Genomic DNA, 24,553 nt, shown 5'->3' on the forward strand with positions numbered 1-24,553 from the left:
TGGGGGTCACCACAACATGAGGAACTGTCGTAACGGGTCATGGGATTAGGAAGGTTGAGAACAACTGGTCTAGGAGGACCAAGTCAATTAATCTCTTAATCTCCTTAATCTCTTCTAGGTTCTCCACATTAACCCAGTAGTAATGATAGTTCTCCTCTCACTTGTTGTCTGTGTTTCATCTCTTGTTTTCAGCACCGACTACATACCCGAAGGACATTGTCCATGTTCTTTGTAAGTATCTCTTCATTTTCTACATATTTATCAAGATCAATAACATAAATTCGAAGTTAATCCTAAAAGCAAGTATCAGATACAGTGAAGGCAGTCCAGACATCATTTCCTTAAATTGGTTTCCTAGGAAGTTTTCTGGGATCTTCTTTTTTGCCCTTTTCACTTAAAATTGTTTGTTCCCAGTTCACATAATTACAGGCCCAGCCCAACTGACATATGGTAATATGGGGTCATAGAGATGCTGCTCTGCTATTAAGCAAGATGAAGCAGCTGCCCCAGGAAACTGATTCACCCTTATTAAAGCTAGTGAAGGAAATAGATACGATCCATGACAAATAAATCCATTTCTTCAACAAAAGGTGGAAAAGTTGTTCCTGGTTACTGCGATGGAGTTTTCATAAGAGGAATTCAAAATCAATGGTGCCAGATGGTATTTAGTGATTGGTGCAGGGAGGAGTATCTGTTCATATCTGAATCAAGTTTTCTGTTTCGTCTAGATCATGCTCTGAGATTATGAACAACTCTTAGGGGCAAAAACCATGGCCAGAGGGTGATGCCCCATAGCCTAGCCTTCATTTAAGATTACAACAACCCATAAAGAAATCCAGTTGTGCTACAGAATATATGTGATATTAGTCAGTACTTTCTGCTTAAGTGTATCAGACTGGATACTCTCTATCCCAGGTTTAGTTTTCTCTAGACCTTTGTAAAAAGACAGGTCAAGCAGACATATTTTGCCTTTCTTATCAGCTTAGTACTTGGTTTGCAGATGATCCACAGCTCAGGGTCAGAGCTGTGGATCATCTCAGGACCTAAAACAAAGCCAGATGCTGAATTAGGGGAAGCCATGGGATTCAGGCATCCTAAAACCTGGAGCCTACTAGGCAAAGGGTTGGCAGAGCATGAACACATGTCACTTCAATGGGTTTTCACTAGACCTGGGTGATCCACAAGCTTCGGGCTGCTTGTCAAGATCAGAGACTGGAGTATTATATTCCTGTACTCCTGTACCTTGAAAAACTGTGACCCCATAGCACTGGATAGCTTATTATACCTCTGATTAATAGTTACCATACCTCTGATTAATAGTTGATACCCCACCAGCTCAATAGATATCTTGAGCAATGATTAATCTATTTACCCCAAAGAAATGGGAAATTATTGTTTCCATTTGATGTCTGAAGTTTTGTCTTATGTCTGTTATAACAGGCTGTGCTCTTTATGTAATTTTAGTTTGTTAAGTTATAATTCATATTTATATGTTGAGAATCACTGGGTTGTTGTAGGTTTTTTCGGACTATATGGCCATGTTCTAGAGGCATTCTTTCCTGACGTTTCGCCTGCATCTATAGCAAGCATCCTCAGAGGTAGTGAGGTCTGTTGGAACTAGGAAAAGGGGTTTATATATCTGTGGAATGACCAGGATAAGACAAAGAACTCTTGTCTGCTGGAGCTAGGTGTGAATATTTCAACTGACCACCTTGATTAGCATTTGATGCCCTGGCAGTGCCTGGGGCAATCTTTTGTTGAGAGGTGATTAGATGTCCCTGATTGTTTTCCCTCTGTTGTTTTGTTGTTGTAATTTTAGAGTTTTTTAATACTGGTAGCCAGATTTTGTTCATTTTCATGGTTTCTTCCATTCTGTTGAAATTGTCCACATGCTTGTGGATTTCAGTGGCTTCTCTGTGTAGTCTGGCATGGTGATTGTGAGAGTGGTCCAGCATTTCTGTGTTCTCAAATAATATGATGTCCAGGTTGGTTCATCAGGAATCAAGGAACACGAAAGGCACTGCAGACCACTTCAACCAGAGAAATCAGCCATAGCAGAGCACCTGATGAACCAACCTGGACATCAGGGACATCTAATCACCTCTCAACAAAAGATTGCCCCAGGCACTGCCAGGGCATCAAATGCTGATCAAGGTGGTCAGTTGAAATAATCACACCTAGCTCCAGCAGACAAGAGTTCTTTGTCCTACCCTGGTCATTCCACAGATATATAAACCCATTTTCCTAGTTCCAACAGACCTCACTAACTCTGAGGATGCTTGCCATAGATGTAGGTGAAACATCAGGAGAGAATGCCTCTAGAACATGGCCATATAGCCCAAAAAAAACCTACAACAACCTATTATTATTATTATTATTATTATTATTATTATTATTATTATTAGGCTAAGACCCCACCTCAATGCAGTTCCCATGTCAAGTCTAAGTCTCAGATAGTTAAGACAGCAGGTGTTTATCTGTGTTTCAGGCCCAAGAAACAAGCAAGCATAGCCTTCAATTGATGCCTTTTGTCTTGACCTTTACAGCCAATGAAGATCCATCAGGGTTCATTAGAAGAGCAGCAGGAAACAGAAGAGTCCGAACCTGTCTATGAGGAGGTTGGCACCTTTACAGACCTGGGTTTTCTGGAACTCCGTGACTCCCTGCTCCCTCCTGTGGATCGGACCAAGAAGCCAGTTACTGCTCCAGAGCAGAGGATGCCAAACTCCCTGCCTCCCTGCCCTGCTCCCAGAGCATCAGGAAGTGATGTAGGGAAAGCAGGATGCCTGCAGAAGACTCCTAGCCTGGAGTTACAGAAGGACTCCACTGCAAATAAACCCCCAGCACATGGAACAACTTCAGCTGAAAAAGAGTCTGGACAGCTTCAAGGACCACCTGCCTCAGAAAGAGAGCAGGACCAGCCAAACGAAGTCACAACCCTCCACCCAGAACCTCCTGCTGGAATGGAGACTCAATTTGGTGAAATCAGGAGGAAAAGCTCCCAAGCAGACTTATCCATTGGTAATAAGCTCATGCAGGAACTGAGCGCAGCCATCCTCCGGAAGAATGAATGCCAGACTCTGCCAGTGACAACAGGAAAGCAGACTCTTCCACCAGAGGATGGGAAAGTTCATCTGGAAGATTCATATAATCTAAGGACTGGGAGCTCTTAAACTTCAGTACTGAGGGACCCTAAAATAGAGTCATAGTGCTTTTTGGGCTATACAATTTATCTGGGGCATATACAGACACGTATTCTTCCTCAAAGTGTAGCTTTAAGAACTTTCTCCCCTTACTGTCCACTAAAAATATTTTACCATGAAATATTCCAGTCACTGCTACAGTTTGGGAAAAATGGTAGACGGTAAGATACAAGAAGGGGAGTTTCACTGTGCTGAATGGTGCATACCTGCCTTGACTTCAGCCCTGTCACAGCATCATTTTATATCTATATGCATTATAACTCTGTACATACTCAGGTCTGTGTGTCATGCCAAACTTCTTTCTCCCAATGTGGCACTGAGTGGAAGATTCAGCTTTCTGGGAATCCCATCCTTAATGCAAGTGTGTGTACAAAATCCGTTGGAATTCTGAATGTCAGAGAAATGGTTTGAAAGAGTCAGTGCTTCTTCACAGTACTGCCAAAACAAAATGAGTTACATAAAATGCTACAAACTGAAAAAAGAGAATTGACATTTTGCAAAATTTGCTCAACTACCATAATTTGTAAATGTCACCCGACCTCAGGTGCTTATGGTATAGAATTTAGATGGCTTGTTCAGAGAGTATACACAGGCCTGCACATATTTCTAACCAAGGCCTAAAGAGTAAATGCTATTACAAGGATAAGGAAATCCCAGTTGCACAAGGCAAATCTGGTAATATTTATATTGCAAATTGGATTAAAGAATTTTGTATAATACAGAGCAAGAGAGTTTGCTTGTCACCGGTAATCTCAAAAAGACTTATAAACCTGTGATAAAACCACGGAGCATATTTGTGTAAGAGAAAGGTGACAGTACAAGCAGTCCCCAAGTTATGAACAAGATTGGTTCTGTAGGTTTGGTCTTAAGTTGAATTTGTATGGTGTAAGTCAGAACAGGTACATTTTTAAAGTGTAACTCCATACACACACACACACTTATATATACATACACACACACGCATGCATGCATGCTTTGGATAGTACAGGGAAGAGATAACCCTCTTACGGTGTTTGTTTTGCTATTTGTGGCCTTGTTCAGAAGATTTTGCTGCACTTTCTATCCCTGTAATAATTGGATTTTGAAAATTTTGGCTTATTGTGGAAACAAGGATTAGTGATATAGCTTCAGTTGAGACAACTTTTCCCTGTGATAAGTCTTTCAAGGGTGAATTTCCCTTCCTAGGAGTGAATCTGGTGCATTGTAAATGTTTAGAACAAGGTTCCTGGAACTGTACATGGACCCACCAAGACTTTTTCCTTGATATCCATGGAATGGCCTGAAGTATTGAGTCAGAAACTCAGCTTTGCTCTGCCTTGTTGTTCAGAACATCTGACTCGATACCAACACAACAGAAAGTAGGTTTACCTTTCAGAGGTGGGGGAGACTGCAATCAATTGGTCTGTGATAAATATATCTTGTGCTTGGTGAGTTAGAGATGAAATAAATTGCAATGCTGGCAGCCTTCAAAGGCAAACAACAACGTGACTTGGCAGTTGTAAGGCAATACTTCAGGCCCTCTTTGGAAATCATGTGGGAGGGGTAAATGGACAAAGCATAAGATGTGAAAACTCATAGAACAACATAGGGTCTTCTTCAGGTGATGGACAGAGTGGAGGCGCATATTCTTCACCAGCAAATTTTGTGGCCTGTGGCAGCCAAACCTAGACAATATAGAACTCATTCCTTCTTCCATGTAGGAAGGGGATACAGTTCAAATCATCACTTGCTTATATGCATGGTGATGATTGTGACAGAAGACCAGAGAGATAGATTTTAAAAGAATTATAAAGGAAATAAAGTGGTGATGAAAAGACTCATGCGGAGTTATATTGACATTCTGAAACAATGAGGTAGCCCCTACTCTTCTCACTCATTTGGGCAACAAACCTGAAACTCTATCATTTGATAGACTCTTCAAGACATACCTAGACATAACCATGGGGAGATCAAAGACTGAATCTCTCAATGAATTTTGAAAGGGAAATAGTAGCCAGGAGACAGTGAATCAAATTGGGACTGTGCCACTAGAAGAGGTATATTTACTCTTTGCCTCTTGCAGAAGGATGCATAGTGTAAGCATGTTTTTTTTTCAATTCCTGCAAAATTTGTTTAGATTGAATTAGTAGTACCTTTTGGAAACCAGTTCCACATTTGTGCGGTCATAGAATTATAAGAGTTGGAAGATTTCCCTGGGACATTTAGTCCAAACTTTTGCCAGTGAAGGAATCTACCACTAAAGCACTGCCAAGGGGTGGCCATTTAACCGCTGTTTAAAAACATCCAGTGATCCTCAATTCTCCCAAATATTCGTGTGGAAGTTTGCCACTTGAGCCACCACTTTTCTACCAGTTATGAGGTTCTGCCTAAACCCCATCAAATGTGAAGATTTCCACAAATCTCATGGTTGCCACCAAGAGTGAGGGCTTATTATTGTCCATTCCTATGCCAACAATGTAAGGAACTCCTCTTATCCTAGTGCTGTGTCCACCAACTAGATGCCTTCAAAGTATCTGTGTGAGATATTATGCAACTTATGTCCACATTTATCATCCCTCTTTATTCACTGATGGCATCACAGATGCCATGTCTAAATCCAAATGCTTTATTATACAGTTGACTCTCCACATTTGTGGCTTCAACTTTTATGAATTATAAATCTCTAGCTCCACCAGGGCTACTCAATGGTCAACATCAAAAAGTATTTGTAAGAACCCTGGGATTCAGATAACCTCTCTTAGGAGTATTCCAACACTTTATTTATTGATTAAGAACGTTGGATAGGCAAGCCTTGTTTCCATCATCCAATAGGTTTATATCATAGTGTAATGAGCTTTCATCGCTAGTCCTTCCACTCCAGCCATGGTTATACATCACTTTCAGTGCTGTTGAAATTGCCAGGGGCAGAACCAGCAGGCCTAGTGGGGTATCCTCTGATTTCCCTTAACTTCAGGGAGATCAATTGTCATCTCCAACCTTGATTTGACCATTGCTCACAGAAGACAATGACAGAGTGCCATTTTCCAACTTGATGGTTCTAGAAAACTATCCATTCTAGATACTACAAGTCTGACCACAAAAAAGTCTATTCTAGGATTTTGAGGACACCAGTGTCTGAGATTTTCATCTTTCTAAAGACGAGGACATTTGCTCAAGTGAGCTATTCCACTTATAGGACCTCGCTTTGGAAATGTCACTCCAGAAAATCCCAAAGATTACAAATGAATCTGGGGGAAAATGCCTGCAAGCACTTTTCCTTGAGCTCTTCTGGGGTTAATTCTGGCCCTGAAGTCATTGAAAGTAGGTAGGTGTTTGCTTGCCACCACCTTCACTAATCTAGGCTCCAGGTTCCAACTTATTTTGACCGGATTTCTCCAGGTTGAACACAATTCCTCTGATAGAAGACCAAATTGGAGATAAATGGCTGAGAATAGAAAGGACAGAGTTACGTCAGGCCACAAGGTGGTGCCAAAACACCAAGGCTGGATACAGGGGTTTTTTTTCATGCAAAGAGGAGGGGAAAGTTGCCTTCTGTATTATAGCTACCACCCTCTGTACTACTATACAGGCCAGCTGTATTTGGGGAGGTCTGGCATTTAGAAAGCCAATAATCTAGGTAGCCCCATACTTTGGCAGAAGTGACCCAAAGCACCATGCAAAATCTCCTTACTCTCTCTTCCTTACAGCCTCAGGCTTGCAAAGTGCATCTTTAGCTGAAGTAGGTAAAAAAGAATAGGAATTGTTGGTGAGCATCAGTACATCACACACTAGAAGGGTATCTTCTGCTACAGCAATAAAGTCTATTCAATCCAAAGCTTTATCTGTACAAAGGTCATTGTAAACCACACTATATACGCTGCTAATAATGGCCAGAACAAGAATAACAAAACCAGACATTCAGGCTCTGCACTTCATGATTAGCTCTGGGCTACCCCACATCACACTGCTACACACATAAGAGGGTGGCCTCCAAGGGATGCTAGTAGATTGCTTCCAGCTCAAAACTTTCTATTAATGGAGAAAACTTTAAACCATGAACTCTCATACAAGATACTCTCAAATGCAAGATAAAGGAACTCACCCTGTTGTGTTTTATTTAAGAGAATTGCAGTTAATTCTCTTTTTTCATATTCCAAATTGTTTTTAGCTAACTTAATTTAGCACAGCTAGTTATTCCTGATCTATTTGGACTGCAGTCTGTTTTCAAATAATTTCTAACTTCTGACAACCCCAGTGTGAACCTAACATGCAATGTTCTTGGCATTACTCAGAGGATTTCTGCCACCGCTTCAGAGGCCGAGAGGGTGATTTGGCCAAGAGACTTTCCATAGCTAAGTGGGATTCAAACCTTGGTCTCCAAGGCCCCTTTCACAAAGCTGGGTAAAATCTCACATTTTCTGCTTTGAACTGGAATGTATGACAGTGTGGACTCAGATAACCCAATACAAACCAGATATTGTGAGATTATCTGCCTTGATATTCTGAGCTATATGGCCTTGTGGAAGGGCCCTCAGTCCTAGACGAACAGCCAAACCACTGTACCATGTTGGCTTGATACGAAGGTACATCTACACTGTAGAATTAATGCAGTTTGACACCACTTTAACTTCCATGGCTCAATGCTATGGAATCATGGGAGCTGTAGTTTCTCTGCCAAATAGTATTGGTGCTTCACCAAACTTCAATTCCTATGATTCCACAGTACTTTGTCATAGTAGTTAAAGTTGTTGCGCTAAGCATATTTCAGTCAAGTCCAAGGCAGAAGACACAATAACATTTTTTTTGTCGTGTCAGGAGCGACTTGAGAAATTGCATGTCGCTTCTGGTGTGAGAGAATTGGCTGTCTGCAAGGATGTTGCCCAGGGGACGCCTGGATGATTTGATGTTTTACCATCTTTGTGGGAGGCTTCTCTCATGTCCCCACATGAGGAGCTCGAGTTGATAGAGGGAGCTCATCTGCCTCTCCTCGGAGTCGAACCTGCGACCTGTCGGTCTTCAGTCCTGCCGGCACAGGGGTTTAACCCACTGCACCACTGAGGGCTCCACAATAACATTGCACCCAGGCAAGAGGAAAAAGAATAGAAAAAACTTTACTCTTATCAGCAGAGTTAAAACATAAACTTGCATTATTATAAACAGTGCAACAAACTTACATAGTCTTTGTAAGCAATACAGAATAAGGTTTCTTCATCTTCCAAATGAGAGAGCGGTAGAAATGGTTGAGCAAAATGCCTGAGCAAAGACTCCTCAGAGCAAAGGCTGAATTGTATTCTAAAAACCATACAGTTATACCTCACCGGATGTGGTCCAAACTTACTAGTTGACCTACATTAGCAGCTGCACATAATAATTAACAGCATAAGGTTTTCTTTAACACACACACATACTTGATCCTGTTACGACTTACTGTAACAAAAGTGGTGTCAAACTGCATTAAATCTGCAATGTGGGTGCACTCTAAGTTTGGATCAGCTAATATCAAACTTCCACAGGGTTTGGAGAGTCTCCTAAATTGCATGATAAAACATCCTATACAGTCTGGAAGTCACTTGACTCAATTATTTTATTTTTACTTACTTATTATGGCCTTGGGTGTCTGGCTTAACAGTACTTTGCATCTATGTAGTCTGGACAGGGTTTTACTGCTTTTACATATAGAAGACACTGTTCTAGCCATCATACTGGGCAACATGTAATGACCTACTGTGAGTGCATGACAACTTTTCCTTATTTATTTTTTCTCCTTATTTTATTGTTGCTACTGTGCAGAAATCTTGCATTTTCCATGTGAAGAGTTCAACTTTACAATAATAAGGATTACACTATGTATCAAAATTTGAAAAAAGTCTAATCGTGGTTTGAAAGTGTGATACTTACTTTGAAAGTAGTTGTCATACTCCAGAAACTTCATTTTTGTGGCTGCCTCAAACTACGTTGAATTGGTTAAGACTATGTGAGATATTCATTGAAAAACAATAACAAAATGCGTTGCAGGATGTCCCCCAGAATGTTTTTCTAGTTTAATATCAATCAAATCAAAACTTTATTACAGTCCAAAGACCCAGCTAGCTCCGCAATAAAAGGTGAACAACTGCAAGCAGATTAATAAACTGATAAAACTAATTAAATGCAGGATGACGTGCAATACAAGATGTATATGAACAAGGGTATGAACACTGCAAATAGATACAGGACAAGTTTCAGCCTGAATCTAATATAGGAAGTTGTCTTACCGTGGCAGTTAAATAAACTTTTTTTACTATACTGCCAATTAGGAAATTACATTTCTATCCCAGGGACAAAAATGTTGTTACATAGTATTATATGTCACAAGGGAGAGGGGGTATCAAAGATTTTAATGAGGCTTAGGTGGGGAAAAAAGGTTGGGAACCACTAATCTAAATGTGGTAGGTTAGCCAAATAAGTTTGGGAACCTCTTGTGTAGGTATGCCCATGGTTCCTTAACAGCAACTATCTACAATGGGGAGGTCCCTAAATAGTGCTGGATTTAAGACAAATGAGGCCCTTTGCAAGTTCCATTATGAGGCCCATTCCTTGGACTCTGAAGGAGGTAGGCGTACATCAGTGGTTCTCAACCTGGGGTCCCCAGATGTTTTTGGCATTCAACTCCCAGAAATCCTAACAGCTGGTAAACTGACTTGGATTTCTGGGAGTTGAAGGCCAAAAACATCTGGGGACCCCTGGTTGAGAACCACTGGCGTACACTGTCTGCTTTGTGGCTTGCTCCTACAGACTACACCAGGTGTCCTCAAACTAAGGCCCGGGGGCCGGATACAGCCTTCCAAGATCATTTACCTGGCCCTTGCTCAGAGTCAACCTAAGTCTGAAACTACTTGAAAGTACACAACAATAACAACAATCCTATCTCATCAGCCAAAAGCAGGCCCACACTTCCCATTGAAATATTAATAATTTTATATTTGTTAAAATTGTTCTTCATTTTAATTATTGTATTTTTAAATGTTTTTGCACTACAAATAAGATATGTGCAGTGTGCATAGGAATTCATTCATTTTTTTTTTCAAATTATAATCTGGCCCTCCAGTTTGAAGGATTATGACCTGGCCCTCTGTTTAAAAAGTTTGAAGACCCCTAGAGTACACTATATAACTGAAATTGGAAAAAAAATCTGTTCCTGGTTTGAAAGTGTTCTTCCCTGCGGTACTTGCTTGGAAAATAGTTGTTATACTTCAGAAACCTTGTTTTTGTGGCTACCACAAATTATGTTGAATTGCTTGAGAGTCTCTCAGATATTCATGGAAATACCAAAAAAAAACTGCCAGGCTATCAAATGCTAATCAAGGTGGCCAATTGAAACATTCACAGTAGCTGCAACAGACAAGAGTTCTTTCTCCCACCCTGGACCTTCCACAGACATATAAACGCAATTTTCCTAGTTTCCAACAAACCTCACAACCTCTGAGGGTGTCTGCCACAGATGCAGGTGAAACGTCAGGAGAGAATGCTTCTAGATCTAGAACAGTGGTTCTCAACCTGGGGTCCCCAGATGTTTTTGGCCTTCAACTCCCAGAAATCCTAACAGCTGGTAAACTAGCTGGGATTTCTGGGAGTTATAGGCCAAAACACCTGGGGACCCACAGGTTGAGAACCACTGATCTAGAACATGGCCATACAGTCCGAAAAACCTGTTGTTGTTCATTCATTCAGTTGCTTCTGACTCTTTGTGACCTTATGAACAAGCTCACGCCAGAGCTCCCTGTCGGCCGTGGCCACCCCCAGCTCCTTCAAGGTCAAGCCAGTTGCTTCAAGGATGCCATCCATCCATCTTGCCCTTGGTCGGCCCCTCTTCCCTTTTCTTTCTTTTTTCCCACAGCATCATTGTCTTCTCTAAGCTTACGTGTCTCCTCATGATGTGGCCGAAGTACTTCATCTTTGCCTCTACTATCGTTACCTCCAATGAACAGTTGGGCTTTATTTCCTGAAGTATGGACTGGTTGGATCTTCTCGTGGTCCAAGGCATTCTCAGAATTAGGTTCTTGTGGGTTTTTTCGGGCTATAGGGCCATGTTCTAGAGGCATTTCTCCTGACGTTTCGCCTGCATCTATGGCAAGCATCCTCAGAGGTAGTGAGGATGCTTGCCATAGATGCAGGCGAAACGTCAGGAGAAATGCCTCTAGAACATGGCCCTATAGCCCAAAAAACCCCACAAGAACCTAGTGATTCCAGCCATGAAAGCCTTCGACAATACACTCTCAGAACTTTCCTCCAGCACCACAGTTCAAAATCATCTATCTTCCTTCGCTCAGGCTTCCCTATGGTCCAGCTCTCACATCCGAAGGTGACTATGGGGAATACCATTGCTTTGACTATGCGGATCTTCGTTGCCAATGTGATGTCTCTACTCTTCACTATTTTATCGAGATTGGTCATTGCTCTCCTCCCAAATAAATGTCTTCTGATTTCCTGGCTGCTGTTTGTGTCTGCAGTATTCTTTGCACCTAGAAATACAAGGTCTGTTATGGTCTCCACGTTTTCTCCCTCTATTTGCCAGTTGTCAATCAGTCTGGTTGCCATAATCTTGGGGTTTTTTTATGTTTAACTGCAACCCAGCTTTTGCGCTTTCTTCTTTCACCTTGATTAGAAGGCTCCTCAGCTCCTCCTCGCTTTCAGCCATCAAAGTGGTATCATCTGCATATCTTAGATTGTTAATGTTTCCTCCAGCAATTTTCACCCCATCCTTGGATTCTTCAAGCCCTGCACATCGCAGGATGTGTTCTGCATACAAGTTGAATAGGTTGGGTGAGAGTATACAACCCTGACGGACGGCTTTTCAAATCTTGACTTACTTACTTACTTAGGTGATCCCTCGTTGGCTTACTTACTTAGGTGATCCCTCGTTGGCCAAGTAGGATAGTCTTCCAGTATCAGAATTCTTGTGGGTCTGTAGGTGGCTGTGGAGCCCTATTCTTGATCTGCATCTTCTTCCGCAGTGAGGGCATTGGTTTCCAGGTGGAAGGCGGTCCCGGTCGGTGTTGGTTTGACACGCCTTCCTCTTGGCACATTTCTCTCTTTCGCCCTCCATTCCTGCCTCTTCAAATTCTGCAGCACTGCTGGTCACAGCCGACCTCCAGCTGGAGCGCTCAAGGGCCAGGGCTTCCCAGTTCTCAGTGTCTTCCCAGTTCCCAATCTTGTTCCATGGTCTGTTCTTACTGTTGCTTCTTGGTCCTTATACAGATTCCTCAGGAGAGAGACAAGGTGATTTGGTATCCCCATACCATCAAGAACTTGCCACAATTTATTATGATACACACAGTCGAAGGCTTTAGAATAGTCAATAAAACAGAAATAGATGAGCCTAGAAAGGGGTAAAGAAGGGGGTAAAGCCTAGAGAGGGGTAAAGAAGAAATAGATGAGCCTAGAAAGGGGTAAGGAAGGGTTAGGTTTCCTTGGGAGCTCCAAGTTGGGCGACTCTTCATCTTGGAAAGAAGTGACAAGTGGAGTGCCGCAGGGTTCTGTCCTGGGCCTGGTCCTGTTCAACATCTTTATTAATGACTTAGATGAAGGGTTAGAAGGCAGGATCATCAAGTTTGCAGACGACACCAAATTGGGAGGGATAGCCAGTACTCCAGAGGACAGGAGCAGGATTCAAAACGATCTTGACAGATTAGAGAGATGGGCCAAAACTAACAAAATGAAGTTCAACAGTGACAAATGCAAGATACCCCACTTTGGCAGGAAAAACGAAATGCAAAGATACAGAATGGGGGACAATGCCTGGCTCAAGAGCAGTACGTGTGAAAAAGATCTTGGAGTCCTCGTGGACCACAAGTTAAACATGAGCCAACAATGTGATGTGGCGGCAAAAAAAGCCAATGGGATTTTGGCCTGCATTAATAGGAGCATAGTGTCTAGATCTAGGGAAGTAATGCTACCCCTCTATTCTGCTTTGGTTAGACCACATCTGGAATATTGTGTCCAATTCTGGGCACCACAATTCAAGAGAGATATTGACAAGCTGGAATGTGTCCAGAGGAGGGTGACTAAAATGATAATAGGTCTGGAGAACAAGCCCTATGAGGAGCGGCTTAAGGAGGTGAGCATGTTTAGCCTAAAGAAGAGAAGGCTGAGAGGAGATATGATAGCCATGTATAAATATGTGAGAGGAAGCCACAGGGAGGAGGGAGCAAGCTTGTTTTCTGCTTCCTTGGAGACTAGGAACAATGGCTTCAAACTACAAGAGAGGAGATTCCATCTGAACACGAGGAAGAACTTCCGGACTGTGAGAGCCCTTCAGCAGTGGAACTCTCTGCCAAGGAGTGTGGTGGAGGCTCCTTCTTTGGAAGCTTTTAAACAGAGGCTGGATGGCCATCTGTCAGGGGTGATTTGAATGCATCATTCCTGCTTCTTGGCAGGGGGTTGGACTGGATGGCCCATGAGGTCTCTTCCAACTCTTTGATTCTATGATTCTATGACTCTGCTCCAACTTTGGCTCATTCAGATGGGGGCCAACCTCGTTCCGCCTCCCATGTTTCTCCTTGAGCTTCTGGCTGAAGTTTGAAGGAAACCTTGGAGCACAAAGTGGTGGAGAGGGAGACTAGTCGTCCAGGTGGGAAGGGAGGTGGGCGTCCTTGGGAGCCTCCACGGCGGCGGCGCCGAGTGATGCGGCCCCAGGGAGGAGCCAGGGCGGCAGGCAGCAGTTCCGGGCTGGCCGGCCTCGCAGTCTCTGGGCGCCGATCCTCAAGGAAGAGCCCCAAAAGAGGAGGAGGAGGAGGAGGAGAGGAGGAGGAGGAGGATGCAGCCGCCCCCGCGCCAAGTAAGTCCCTTCCCCAACCCTTGAGGCCAGTGGGCAGGCGGCAAGGGAGAGGAGGACAGGTAACCCAAACGGAGCGGGGATGGGGGAGCCAAGCATTGCCGACTTCTTGTCCCTTCCACGCAGCCTTTCAAAGGGGAGGGAAAGAGAGAGAAAGAGAGAGAAAGAGAGGTCTCTCCCCCCACCCCCTTTGGCACCCCAGCAGATCTGCTTGCCTTCTCCCCTTGGCTCCCTTTCGAAGCTTCTCCCAAGAGCCCATGCCTTCCATCGCAGAGCATGCTGTGAAACTTAGTTGGGAAGTGTGTTCCTGGATGACAGGGCTTCTTCCAGTCTTCCTTTTCCCCTCCCGAGAAATCTTCACCTGAGCCCAAGTATATTGGAGTGTAAAAGACGAGAGATGTATACGATCTGAAGAGAAAATAAAGTATTTTTTTTATTTTCTCTCCTCTTTTTGCCTCTCCCCTTCTTTCTTGATCTCTCTCTCTTTTCTCTACCTGCTCTAATCTCCTACTCACTCACTATCTCTTAGTTCACAACTTATTTTATGGAACTTAAAATGCTATCTTTACCAAGGTTGTACCCTAAAAACCCCTCAAGCTTGAGATATATAAAATTTTATATAAATAAAAATGTAATGTTCGTTTGTGGGATTAGCATAACTCAAAAACCACTGGATGAATTGAGACCAAATTTGGACACAATATGCCTATCAGGCCAACGAGTGACCATCACTTATAAAAGCACTGGAAAACACAGCAGAAGAGACAAAAAGCAAAAACAAAACAAAACATTACAACACATGCACAAAATCACACATATATACGCAAACACACATATACACAAATGCACACACACAAAGCACATATACACAGACTGTGCCACAGCAACACTTAGTAGGGGGCGGCTAGTGTGTGTGTGTATATATATATATATATATATATATATAAATTGAGGGATTTATATATATATATGAATGAGAGTGTAAAAGAGGGATACAAATCAAACACTGGCTAAAAATAAGTTCACAAGTTATTTTATGGAACTTAAAATGCAATTTTTACCAAGGTTGTGCCCCCCAAATCCCTCAGTTTATAGATAGATAGATCAATAGATAGAAAAAAATTGAGGGATTGATATATATATATATATATATATATATATATATATATATATATCATTTTATATGCTCTCATTCATATATATACACACACATATATATATATACATAGCATTGTATATGTATACATATATATGCACACACATATATACGTGTGTGTGTGTGTGTGTGTATACACACACACACACACATACATACACTAGCCGTCCCCTGCCAGACGTTGCTGTGGCCCACTCTGTGGTCATGGGGGTTCTGTGTGGGAGGTTTGGCCCAATTCTATCATTGGTGGGATTCAGAATGCTCTGTGATTCTAGGTGAACTATAAATCCCAGGAACTGCAACTCCCAAATGTCAAGATTCTATTTTCCCCAAACTCCACCAGTGTTCACATTTGGGCATATTGAGTATTTGTGTAGAGTTTGGTCCAGATCCATCATTGTTTGAGTCCACAGTGCTCTCTGGATGTAGGTGAACTACAACTCCAAAACTAAAGGACACTGCCCACCAAACCCTTCCAGTATTTTGTTGGTCATGGGAGAACCGTGTGCCAAGTTTGGTTCAATTCCGTCAGTGGGGTTCAGAATGCTTTTTGATTGTAGGTGAACTATCAATCCCAGCAGCTACAACTCCCAAATGACAAAATCATTTTTTTGGAGTGAAGGACATACATTGGGTTGTTAAATGTCTTGTGTCCAAATTTGGTGTCAATTTGCCCAGTGTTTTTTGAGTTCTGTTAATCCCACAAACAAACATTACATTTTTATTTATATAGATATATACAAGATAGCATTTTAAGTTCCATAAAATAAGTTGTGAACTTCTTTTCAGCCAGTGTTTGATATATATATATATATATATATATATATATATATGAGTGTAAAAGAGGGATACAAATCCAACACTAGCTGAAAATAAGCCAGACACATTTCAGGCTTGCTAAACAGGCTGGTTTCCTTTTGCTGTTGTTGTTGTGGATGACAGCTGTCTGCAGAATCCACTGTAAGCACTGCAGGCTGTTCAGAAAACTTTTGCAAGTGTCACATTCCCCCCCCCCCCCCCCCACGCACACATAATGAGCAAAGATCCCTTCCACCTAGCTGTATATAATCCACATTGAACTGGATTATCTGGCAGTGTGGACTCAGATAATCCAGTTCAAAGCAGATGTTTTGGATTAACTGCCTAGATATTCTGGGATATATGGCTGTTTGGAAGGGCCCTTAGAAGCACTGGACTAGATTGTTTTTGTTATTGTATTGTCGAGGCTTTCACATCCGGAATCGCTGTGGTGTTTTGTGGTTTCCAGGCTTTCTGGGAATGTTCTAGCAGCATTTTCTCCAGATGTTTAGCTTGCATCTGTGTCTGGGCTGTTCAGAGGACCTTCTGAATATGCCAGACACAGATGCAGGCAAAACATCAGGAGAAAATCCTGCTAGAACACAGCCATACAGCCCAGAAACCACACAACCAGTTGGTTAAACCCTTGTGACAGCAGGACTGAAGACCAACAGGTCTGAGGTTCAAATCCAGGGAGAGCATGAATAAGCTCCCTTTGTCAGCTCCAGCTCCCCATGTAGGGACATGAGAGAAGCCTCCCACAAGGATGATAAAACATCAAAACATCCGGGCATCCGCTGGGCAACGTCCTTGCAGACAGCCAATTCTCTCACACCAGAAGCAACTTGCAGTTTCTTAAGTCGCTCCTGACATGGAAAAAAATATTACCCATATTTACTTGAGTTTAATCCACCATCAAATCTAATGTGCATCTCCATTTTCAAAATCCTGAAACCCAAAGAAGTATTTGCTGCCCAGTATAATGTGCTGCTGCAAAAAGTACACTCTTTGTAATCTGGTCAAAAAGGCGTGTTACAGTTGCTGCACACGGAGGGCCTTTCCTGACAGCCTGCTATCCCAGGATCCGATCCCAGGTTTTCAGCTTTAAACTGGATTATATGAGTCCGCACTGTCAGATAATCTGGGATAAACAGAAAACCTGGGTTCAGATCTTGGGATAGAGGGCCTGTCTGGAAGGGCCCTTAAAATTCCTTCATTAGGAACAAAACTGTTAGTGCACCAAAGCTTCCAGCGATTGAAAGGAAAACTTTAGGGTGCATTTATATAATATATAATATATTTATATTTTTAAATTAAATTTATTAAATAATGAGTTCACTTCAACTGCCTTTGTTTATTATTTATTTATTTATTTATTTGTTCAATGTTATGGAATCATGGCGGGTGTAGTTTTACAAGATCTTCAGCTTTTTCTGCCAAATAATGCTGATGCCTCACCAAACTACAAATCCCATGATTGCATAGCATTGAGCCATGACCATTAAATAAGAGATGGCCTTCCTTAAATAGGAGCTGCAGGTCCTCCTGAACCAGCTTCCCCTTTTGCTTTGGCTCAGCACTAAGATTACTGTATTACTCAAATCCCTAATTTTGGAGAGGTCATTTAGCAAAACAAGGTGAGCATTATATTCAAGTAAATAGGGTATTATTATTTATACTCTGCTTTTTCTCTCCTCCAAAGAGTCTCAAAGCTGCTAGGAGATGGCCATGGTGACCACTTCTGACGAGTCATTCTATGGTTCTAAGTAGGCAACATGGATTCCTTGGCCATGCTAATGATGGGAGATGCAATGACAAACATCTGCACCCCCCCTTGCTGTCCCTACCCAGAGCCTCCAAATTATTCTTAGCATGTTGGGGGGGGGGGGGGGGAACAGCTATGAGGAACAGCTGAAAGAGCCACCATTTATTTTCTCCAAGGAGAAGAGAAAGCTGAGAGAGGACATGATAGCCATCTTTAAATTCCTGAAAGGATGTCACATTAAGGAAAGCTTGATTTTTGATCCTTTGGAGACTAGAGACTAGGACATTATGGAGCCAAGAGTTCAACCAAACATTCAGAAGAACATCCTGACACAAGAGCTGTTCAGCAGTGGAATATGTTGCCTGGAAGCTTGGTGGGGTCACCTTCTCATGAGGTTTCAGAGCAGAGGCTGGATGGCTATCAGTCGGGAGTGCTTTAATTGTGCTTTTCCTACATGGCAAGGGATTGGACTGGACGGTCTCTTCCAATACTAAGATACTATGATTCCATGTATTCAAAACACTTGGCTCACATAATCTTGTAATCCATCCACTAGCCCAGTGGTTCTCAACCTGGTATCCCCAGATGTTTTTGGCCTACAACTCCCAAAAATCCCAGCCACTTTACCAGCTGTTAGGATTTCTGGGAGTTGAAGGCCAAAAACATCTGGGGACCCCAAGTTGAGAACCACTGCACTAGCCCCTTTTGCAGAAGCTAGACAAAGAATCCCAGTTCCCCTTTTGGAGTTCATTGTGTGAACCAAGGAAACTCCTGATCTTCTGTTCTGTCCTTGATGCCTGAGATGAGTGCCTATGTCATCAATGTCTATCTAAGCTTTCTGATCTCCTGAAGAGGGAGGTTGCTGCTCTCTGAGACCTATCAGTGTCAGAGCCCTACTGTATATCCTAAATGGTTCAGAACCTGCCTATCTTCATGACCACATCCTCCTCTACGAGCCCACATGGTCCTTAAGATCTTCCAGGGATGCTCTTCTCTCACTCCCACTCTTATCTCAGGCATAGTTGGTGGGGATGAAGGAAAGAGCATTCTCGGTGGTGGCCCCTCGTCTCTGGAACTCCCTCCCCAGGGAAATCAGGATGGCACCCTCCTTATCCACATTCCGTAAAGAACGGAAGACGTGGATGTTTTGTCATGCTTTTGATTGACAATTCCTGATGGATGGCTCCTAACCATGACCTGAACTCAGTTCCTATATTTGCTTACTATATTTTAAGCTAAGCTATAATGATCCTGTTATAATTGCTCTCTGACCTACTTGGGAACTGCGATTCCCTTCCTCGGGCACCTGTGCCCCATTCTATATTGTGCTGGTCAAAGACTGTAATAAATCATTGATTGATAATTGCTCTATTCCTATTCTACTATTCATTCTATCCACATATTTTGACCAACCTATCCTTTAACTCGTTTTGCACATTGATCCCCTCCCCCCAAAAAATGAGATTAGAGGTACCTATGTTGTTGCTTATGTTGTTTGCTTTTATTGTTTATTACGTTGTTTATGCTTTTTTATATTTTGTTGTTCTGTTTTTAATTGTATGTTGTCTGGGCATGGCCCCATGTAAGCTGCCCCGAGTCCCTTCGGGGAGATGGAGGCGGGATAGAAAAATAAAGCTATTATTATCATCATCATCATCATCATCATCATCATCATTGACACAAAAGCACTGTATGCCACAGCAAACGAGATCTATATGCTGGATTTCGTATCACAAAATCACAAGTCGAATACTTCCCAAGCATCTAGGACTGTGTGATGTATTTTCGAATGATGCACACAGATCCAAGTAAGGTGGCCTTTTGCAGTTGACAGATCGTGATTTTGTTGATGTTTATTGTTTCCAAATGCCGGCTGAGATCTTTTGGCACGCCACCCAGTGCGCCAATGACCACTGGGACCACCTGTACTGGTTTATGCCAGAGCCTTTGCAGTTTGATTTTGAGGTCTTGATAGCGGCTGAGTTTTTCCTGTTGTTTTTCCTCAATGCGACTGTCACCGACTGTATGGCAACATCAATAATCCAGACTTTTTTCTTTTCCACAATCTGTCTGGTGTATTGTGTTCCAAAACTTTGTCAGTCTGGATTCTAAAGTCCCACATTATTATTATTATTATTATTATTATTATTATTATTATTATCTGATCCCGGGTTTTCTGTTTATCCCAGATTATCTGGCAGTGCGGACTCATATAATCCATTTTAATGCAGAAAACCTAGAATCATATCCTGGGATATAGGGCCTGTCTGGAAGGGCCCTCCGTGTTCTTCCCACTGGGGTAATGTGCAACAGTGGGTTCCTTTTTTATGCTGCGCTTTGGGGGACCTTTAGTGCGGCTTCTTACCATACTGTAGAAAGATCCATTGCCATGACTCAGTGCCAAACTTATTTACTTTGCAGGTTAAGTTGACCCAGGAGGTGAAGGTACATTTAGCAGAACAATTCTCCAGTCTCCAGAATAAGCAACAGAGGGAGCAGGAGCTCCTTGAGGACATCAGGTAACAAGCTGTGGGAGAAGACCAGAATTTTGAGCAGGAAAGGCAGAGAAGGGGGTGGTGTGTCATATTTCACAGTGTGTCTGAGGGCTACCCTTTCTTGTTAAACAGGAGATTAGGTTTGTTGAGCAACCAGCAATGACGTGCCTGTTGCGAACTCCAGGAAGGGAAGCCAGTTGGCAGGGGTGCCTACTGGCTGCTCATTTGTGGACTGGCCAAGTCCTATATGCCACCACTTCAGTTTCCTTTTCCAAAGGCTTGCCATTTCTGGAGAATCTACCATAGACGCAACAGGATGCTGATGAAATTGGTACAGTGTGAGCACTTTGGTCATACAGGCAGTTATGATCAAAATAGGTTCTGTATGAATTTGTATCTAGGGGCCCTTCCACACAGCCCTATATCTCAGATGGCAGTGTGGACTCAGATAATTAAGTTCAAAGCACATATTGTGGGATTTTCTGCTTTGATATTCTGGGATATATTTATTTATGTATTTATTTATTTACAATATTTTTACCCCGCTCTTCTCAACCCCAGCAGGGGGACTCAGAGCGGCTAACAATGGCAACAATTCGATGCCGCAAATAATACATTATAACAGCAAGATAAAATCATACAATACAATAGATTAAAAACACACATTAATTAGACAATCGTAAAGCCATTTCCATTATAACAATCATATGGTACGATTCAATGTTCACAGTGCCGTTGTGTCTGCTAGCCAAAAGCCTGGTTCCAAAACCACATTTGCAGGTTTTTTCTGAAAGAAAGGAGGGAGGACGCCAATCTAATTTCGCTGGGGAGCGAATTCCACAAGCAAGGGGGGGGGGATCACCACTGAGAAGGCCCTCTCCCTCATCCCCACCAGACGCATTTGCGAAGCTGGTCAGACCGAGAGCAGGGCCTCCCCGATGGATCTTAGACTACGAGGCGGAACGTAGAGGGAGATACGGTTGGACAAGTAAGCTGGGCCGGAGTCGTATAGGGCTTTATAGGCCAAGACTTAGAATTGTGCTCGGAAATGGACCGGCAGTGGAGTTGACATAACTCCAGTAGAGTTGATATAACAGGGGGATGGTGTGCTCCCTGTATGATGCTCCAGTGAGCAATCTGGTTGCCGCCTGTTGGACTAGTTGAAGTTTCCGAACAGTCTTCAAAGGCAACCCCACGTAGAATGTGTTGCAATAATCTATTCAGCTGTATGGAAGAGCCCTATGTCCAAGCAGGCACATTTTTTAGCTTTGGATCTCATAGGGAAGGGTTAACAACCCTGCGGTGTTTGCTTTGCTGCCTTGGACCCTGTTCAGAAGATTTAACCTCACTTTCCGTCCTTGTGACAATTGGATTTTGAGTCAACCACTAAATAAATATTATAAATATATGAAGGAGGAAACAATACTTATTCAGGCCTAATGGTTCGTAAAATGTTCATTATTTTGTATTCTTTTTGCACTGTATATTGTTAATTATTTAATTAAAACTAATTTAAAAACAACTGGATTTTTGGGGCGGGGAATGGGTTGTCGTGAAAACAAGGATTGGTGACAAAGCTTCAGCAGAGATACCCTTTCCCCATTAAACCTCTTACAGGAGTGAATTTCCCTTCTTAGGGGTAGATTTCCTCTCACTTCCTATTGTCTCAGGGACAGGAAATGGCATTAAGTCTTTCTAATGAGGATATAGACAGTAGTAAAAATCTAACAGTGGCTCTAACTCTGTGGCAGCAGCCAGATTGCTCACTGGAGCATCGTACAGGGACCACCCCCCCCCCCCCCCCCCCCGTTACGTCAACTCCATATCCGAGCACAATTCAAAGTGCTGGTCTTGGACTATAAAGCCCTATATGACTCTGGCCCAGCTTACTTGTCCGAACGTATCTCCCTCTACGTTGTGCCTCGTAGTCTAAGACCTGCCGGGGAGGCCCTGCTCTCGGTCCCACCAGCTTCGCAAACGCGGCTGGTGGGGACGAGGGACACGGGATTCTCAGTGGTGACCCCCTGCCTGTGGAATTTGCTCCTCAGCGAAATTAGATCGGCGTCCTCCCTCCTTTCTTTCAGAAAAAAACTGAAGACGTGGTTGTGGAACCAGGCTTTTGGCTAATGGATATAACGGCACCTGAACAGTGAATTGACCAGATGGTTGTTATAATAGAAATGCCTTTATGATTGGATAACTAATGTTGTTTTAATGTATTATATTGTATGATTTTATTTTGCTTTTATAATTGTAATTATTGCGGCATCCTATCATTGCCATCATTAACCGCCCTGAGTCCCCCTCGGGGGTGAGAAGAGCGGGGTAGAAATGCTGTAAATAAATAAAATAAAAATACTGTACTAACCAAAACTTTTTAAAATTGCATTTTGGATAGATGTTTGTCTTAACATATTATTTATTTTTACCTGTGAATTTAAATGCTTAAACATTTTCAAATAATGCAAAACTCCTAGCACATGCTCCCAAGCCCACCTCTCTGCTGTTTGAATCTAGGAGTTGTATGTAAGTTGGATGTTTGTAACTCAGGGACTGCTTGTATTTAAATGCCAGCATCAATTTCTCTCATCATAAGTAAGGTTGATTTACACAGGGTTCAAAGTCAGGTCATTACTGTGTAAGGCTGTGACTAATGTGAAAGATTGCAACACCTCTATGTTAATCAACCATGCCCATTGCTATTCTCTACACACATCAACTCAGGTTGAAATGGTAACAGCTGCTAGGTTCGTAGGAAAAGTTTGCTTAGTTTGAGTCTTCTTAGGAACCTTTCCTTTCCCTCATGTGTTGTGTAATTCTGCGAATTTCTCATACTATTCTTATTTTGAAAATCTCGCAGTTTCCTAATTCTATCTTCAAAGAGATGGAACAGTAGGCTTTTTAGCTTTTTCGTTACAGACATTGTCTGGCTGATAATTATATATTGCAGCAAAGTTGCTTCCCCTGGAGGGAAAAGGGTAAGAGTAGTTATGTCTTTTCTGAAATAGAGGTAAAATGCCTTGAGCAATGACAGTATTGTATGGCAGACTTGGGATTTTTGTGGGATTTACTACTACTAAAATCCAGGCAAGTCTGCTCTATACACATACCTGCTTACCTACAACCAAGCCCACGCATGTACAAATACACCAGATAACAGAAAAGGGCAAGCATTTGAGATTCCTCAAGCAAATATTTCCTGGGTGGCTGTGAGTTTTCCAGGTTGTATGGCCATGTTCCAGAAGCATTCTCTCCTGATGTTTCGCAAATATTTCCTGTTTTTCTGTATTGCACATTGAAGTTATATGGGAGTGAATAGAAGTTTTATATATCTCACACAGACAGACACATAATATGTGTGCATATTGTGTGTGTGTATGTGAGAGAGAGACACTCAGTTGTTTGTGGTCTGTTATCTCTTCTCAGGTCCTACAGCAAACAGAGATCAGCTATTGAGAGAGAGTATGGACAGGTAAGACAATAAAAGAGTTCTAAGATGCCTGTTTGAAATATATTGTATTTCATCTCATAATAGTCACACTTGTTTTGAGCAAAAAAAGAAGGGTGTGACTATTACATGAAGAAAAAAAATACCCGTTTTATGTACCAATTCAATAGCTTTTTATTAAAGTGATGTTAAAGTGATTAAAGTGCTTGACAATTAAAGTGATTAAAGTGCTTGACAATAGGGAGACGCTAATGATGTTGTTTTTATTGCTGTTGTGGTTTATGTAATTGTAATGTTTTTACATTGTTCTATGATACTGTGTATACTGTTTTGTTGGGAACCATCTTGAGTCACCGATAGGCTGAGAAAGGTGGTATACAAATACAGTAAATAAATAATAAATAAATAATAATGATGTTGCTCACCCATCCAACCACCTGCTCGCTCACTTGCCTGCCAGCGCTTTAATCCTTCACTCACTCACCCCACATCTTGCCCACTGCTTCACTCACTTGCACGCATGCTTCTCTACCCACCCACCCACTCATTCATTCACTCACTCACCCCCCATTCACTTGCGCGTTGAAGCGTCAAGCCTGAAAGGAACTGGGTGAGTGGATAGATGGGCATGTGAGTGGGGAGGGGGGGAGTGTGCGTGTGAGCGAGTACGTGAGTGGATGGGCAGGCAAAGGGGTGGATGGATGACCAAGTGAGTGGGTGATGTGCCTTTGCTGAAAAAGAGTAGGCAAGCAGGTAAAGCTGTTTAGGGCAGGGCAGCAAGACACATGGACGGGAATGCTAAACAAGAACGCAATAGTTATGCAGCCTTGCACTTTATCCAATGCCCTCATTCCATAGTCACAGCTCTGCACTTATCCTATTCCCTTGATTTATTG

General features: G+C 42.4%; 2 protein-coding genes across 4 annotated transcripts in view; both read left to right on the plus strand.

The window, feature by feature from the left end:
• The window catches only part of ARAP3 (ArfGAP with RhoGAP domain, ankyrin repeat and PH domain 3), a 56,420-nt gene extending 51,729 nt beyond the window's left edge, over nt 1-4,691 (plus strand). For all 3 annotated transcript variants that reach the window (XM_060774262.2, XM_067467706.1, XM_067467707.1), the window contains 2 exons: nt 193-231; nt 2,547-4,691. In XM_060774262.2, the coding sequence (XP_060630245.2) occupies nt 193-231; nt 2,547-3,173 (666 nt within the window). In that variant the 3' untranslated portion in view covers nt 3,174-4,691. The remainder of the gene's footprint in view (nt 1-192; nt 232-2,546) is intronic.
• Nucleotides 4,692-13,829: 9,138 nt separating this feature from the next.
• FCHSD1 (FCH and double SH3 domains 1) overlaps nt 13,830-24,553 on the plus strand; it is a 39,279-nt gene continuing 28,555 nt past the window's right edge. The window contains exons 1-3 of the mRNA XM_067467708.1: nt 13,830-13,998; nt 20,136-20,233; nt 23,636-23,681. Coding sequence (XP_067323809.1) covers nt 13,978-13,998; nt 20,136-20,233; nt 23,636-23,681 — 165 coding nt within the window. The 5' untranslated portion in view covers nt 13,830-13,977. The remainder of the gene's footprint in view (nt 13,999-20,135; nt 20,234-23,635; nt 23,682-24,553) is intronic.

This window comes from Anolis sagrei, chromosome 4, assembly GCF_037176765.1.
Source record: "Anolis sagrei isolate rAnoSag1 chromosome 4, rAnoSag1.mat, whole genome shotgun sequence".
NCBI lineage: Eukaryota > Metazoa > Chordata > Lepidosauria > Squamata > Dactyloidae > Anolis > Anolis sagrei.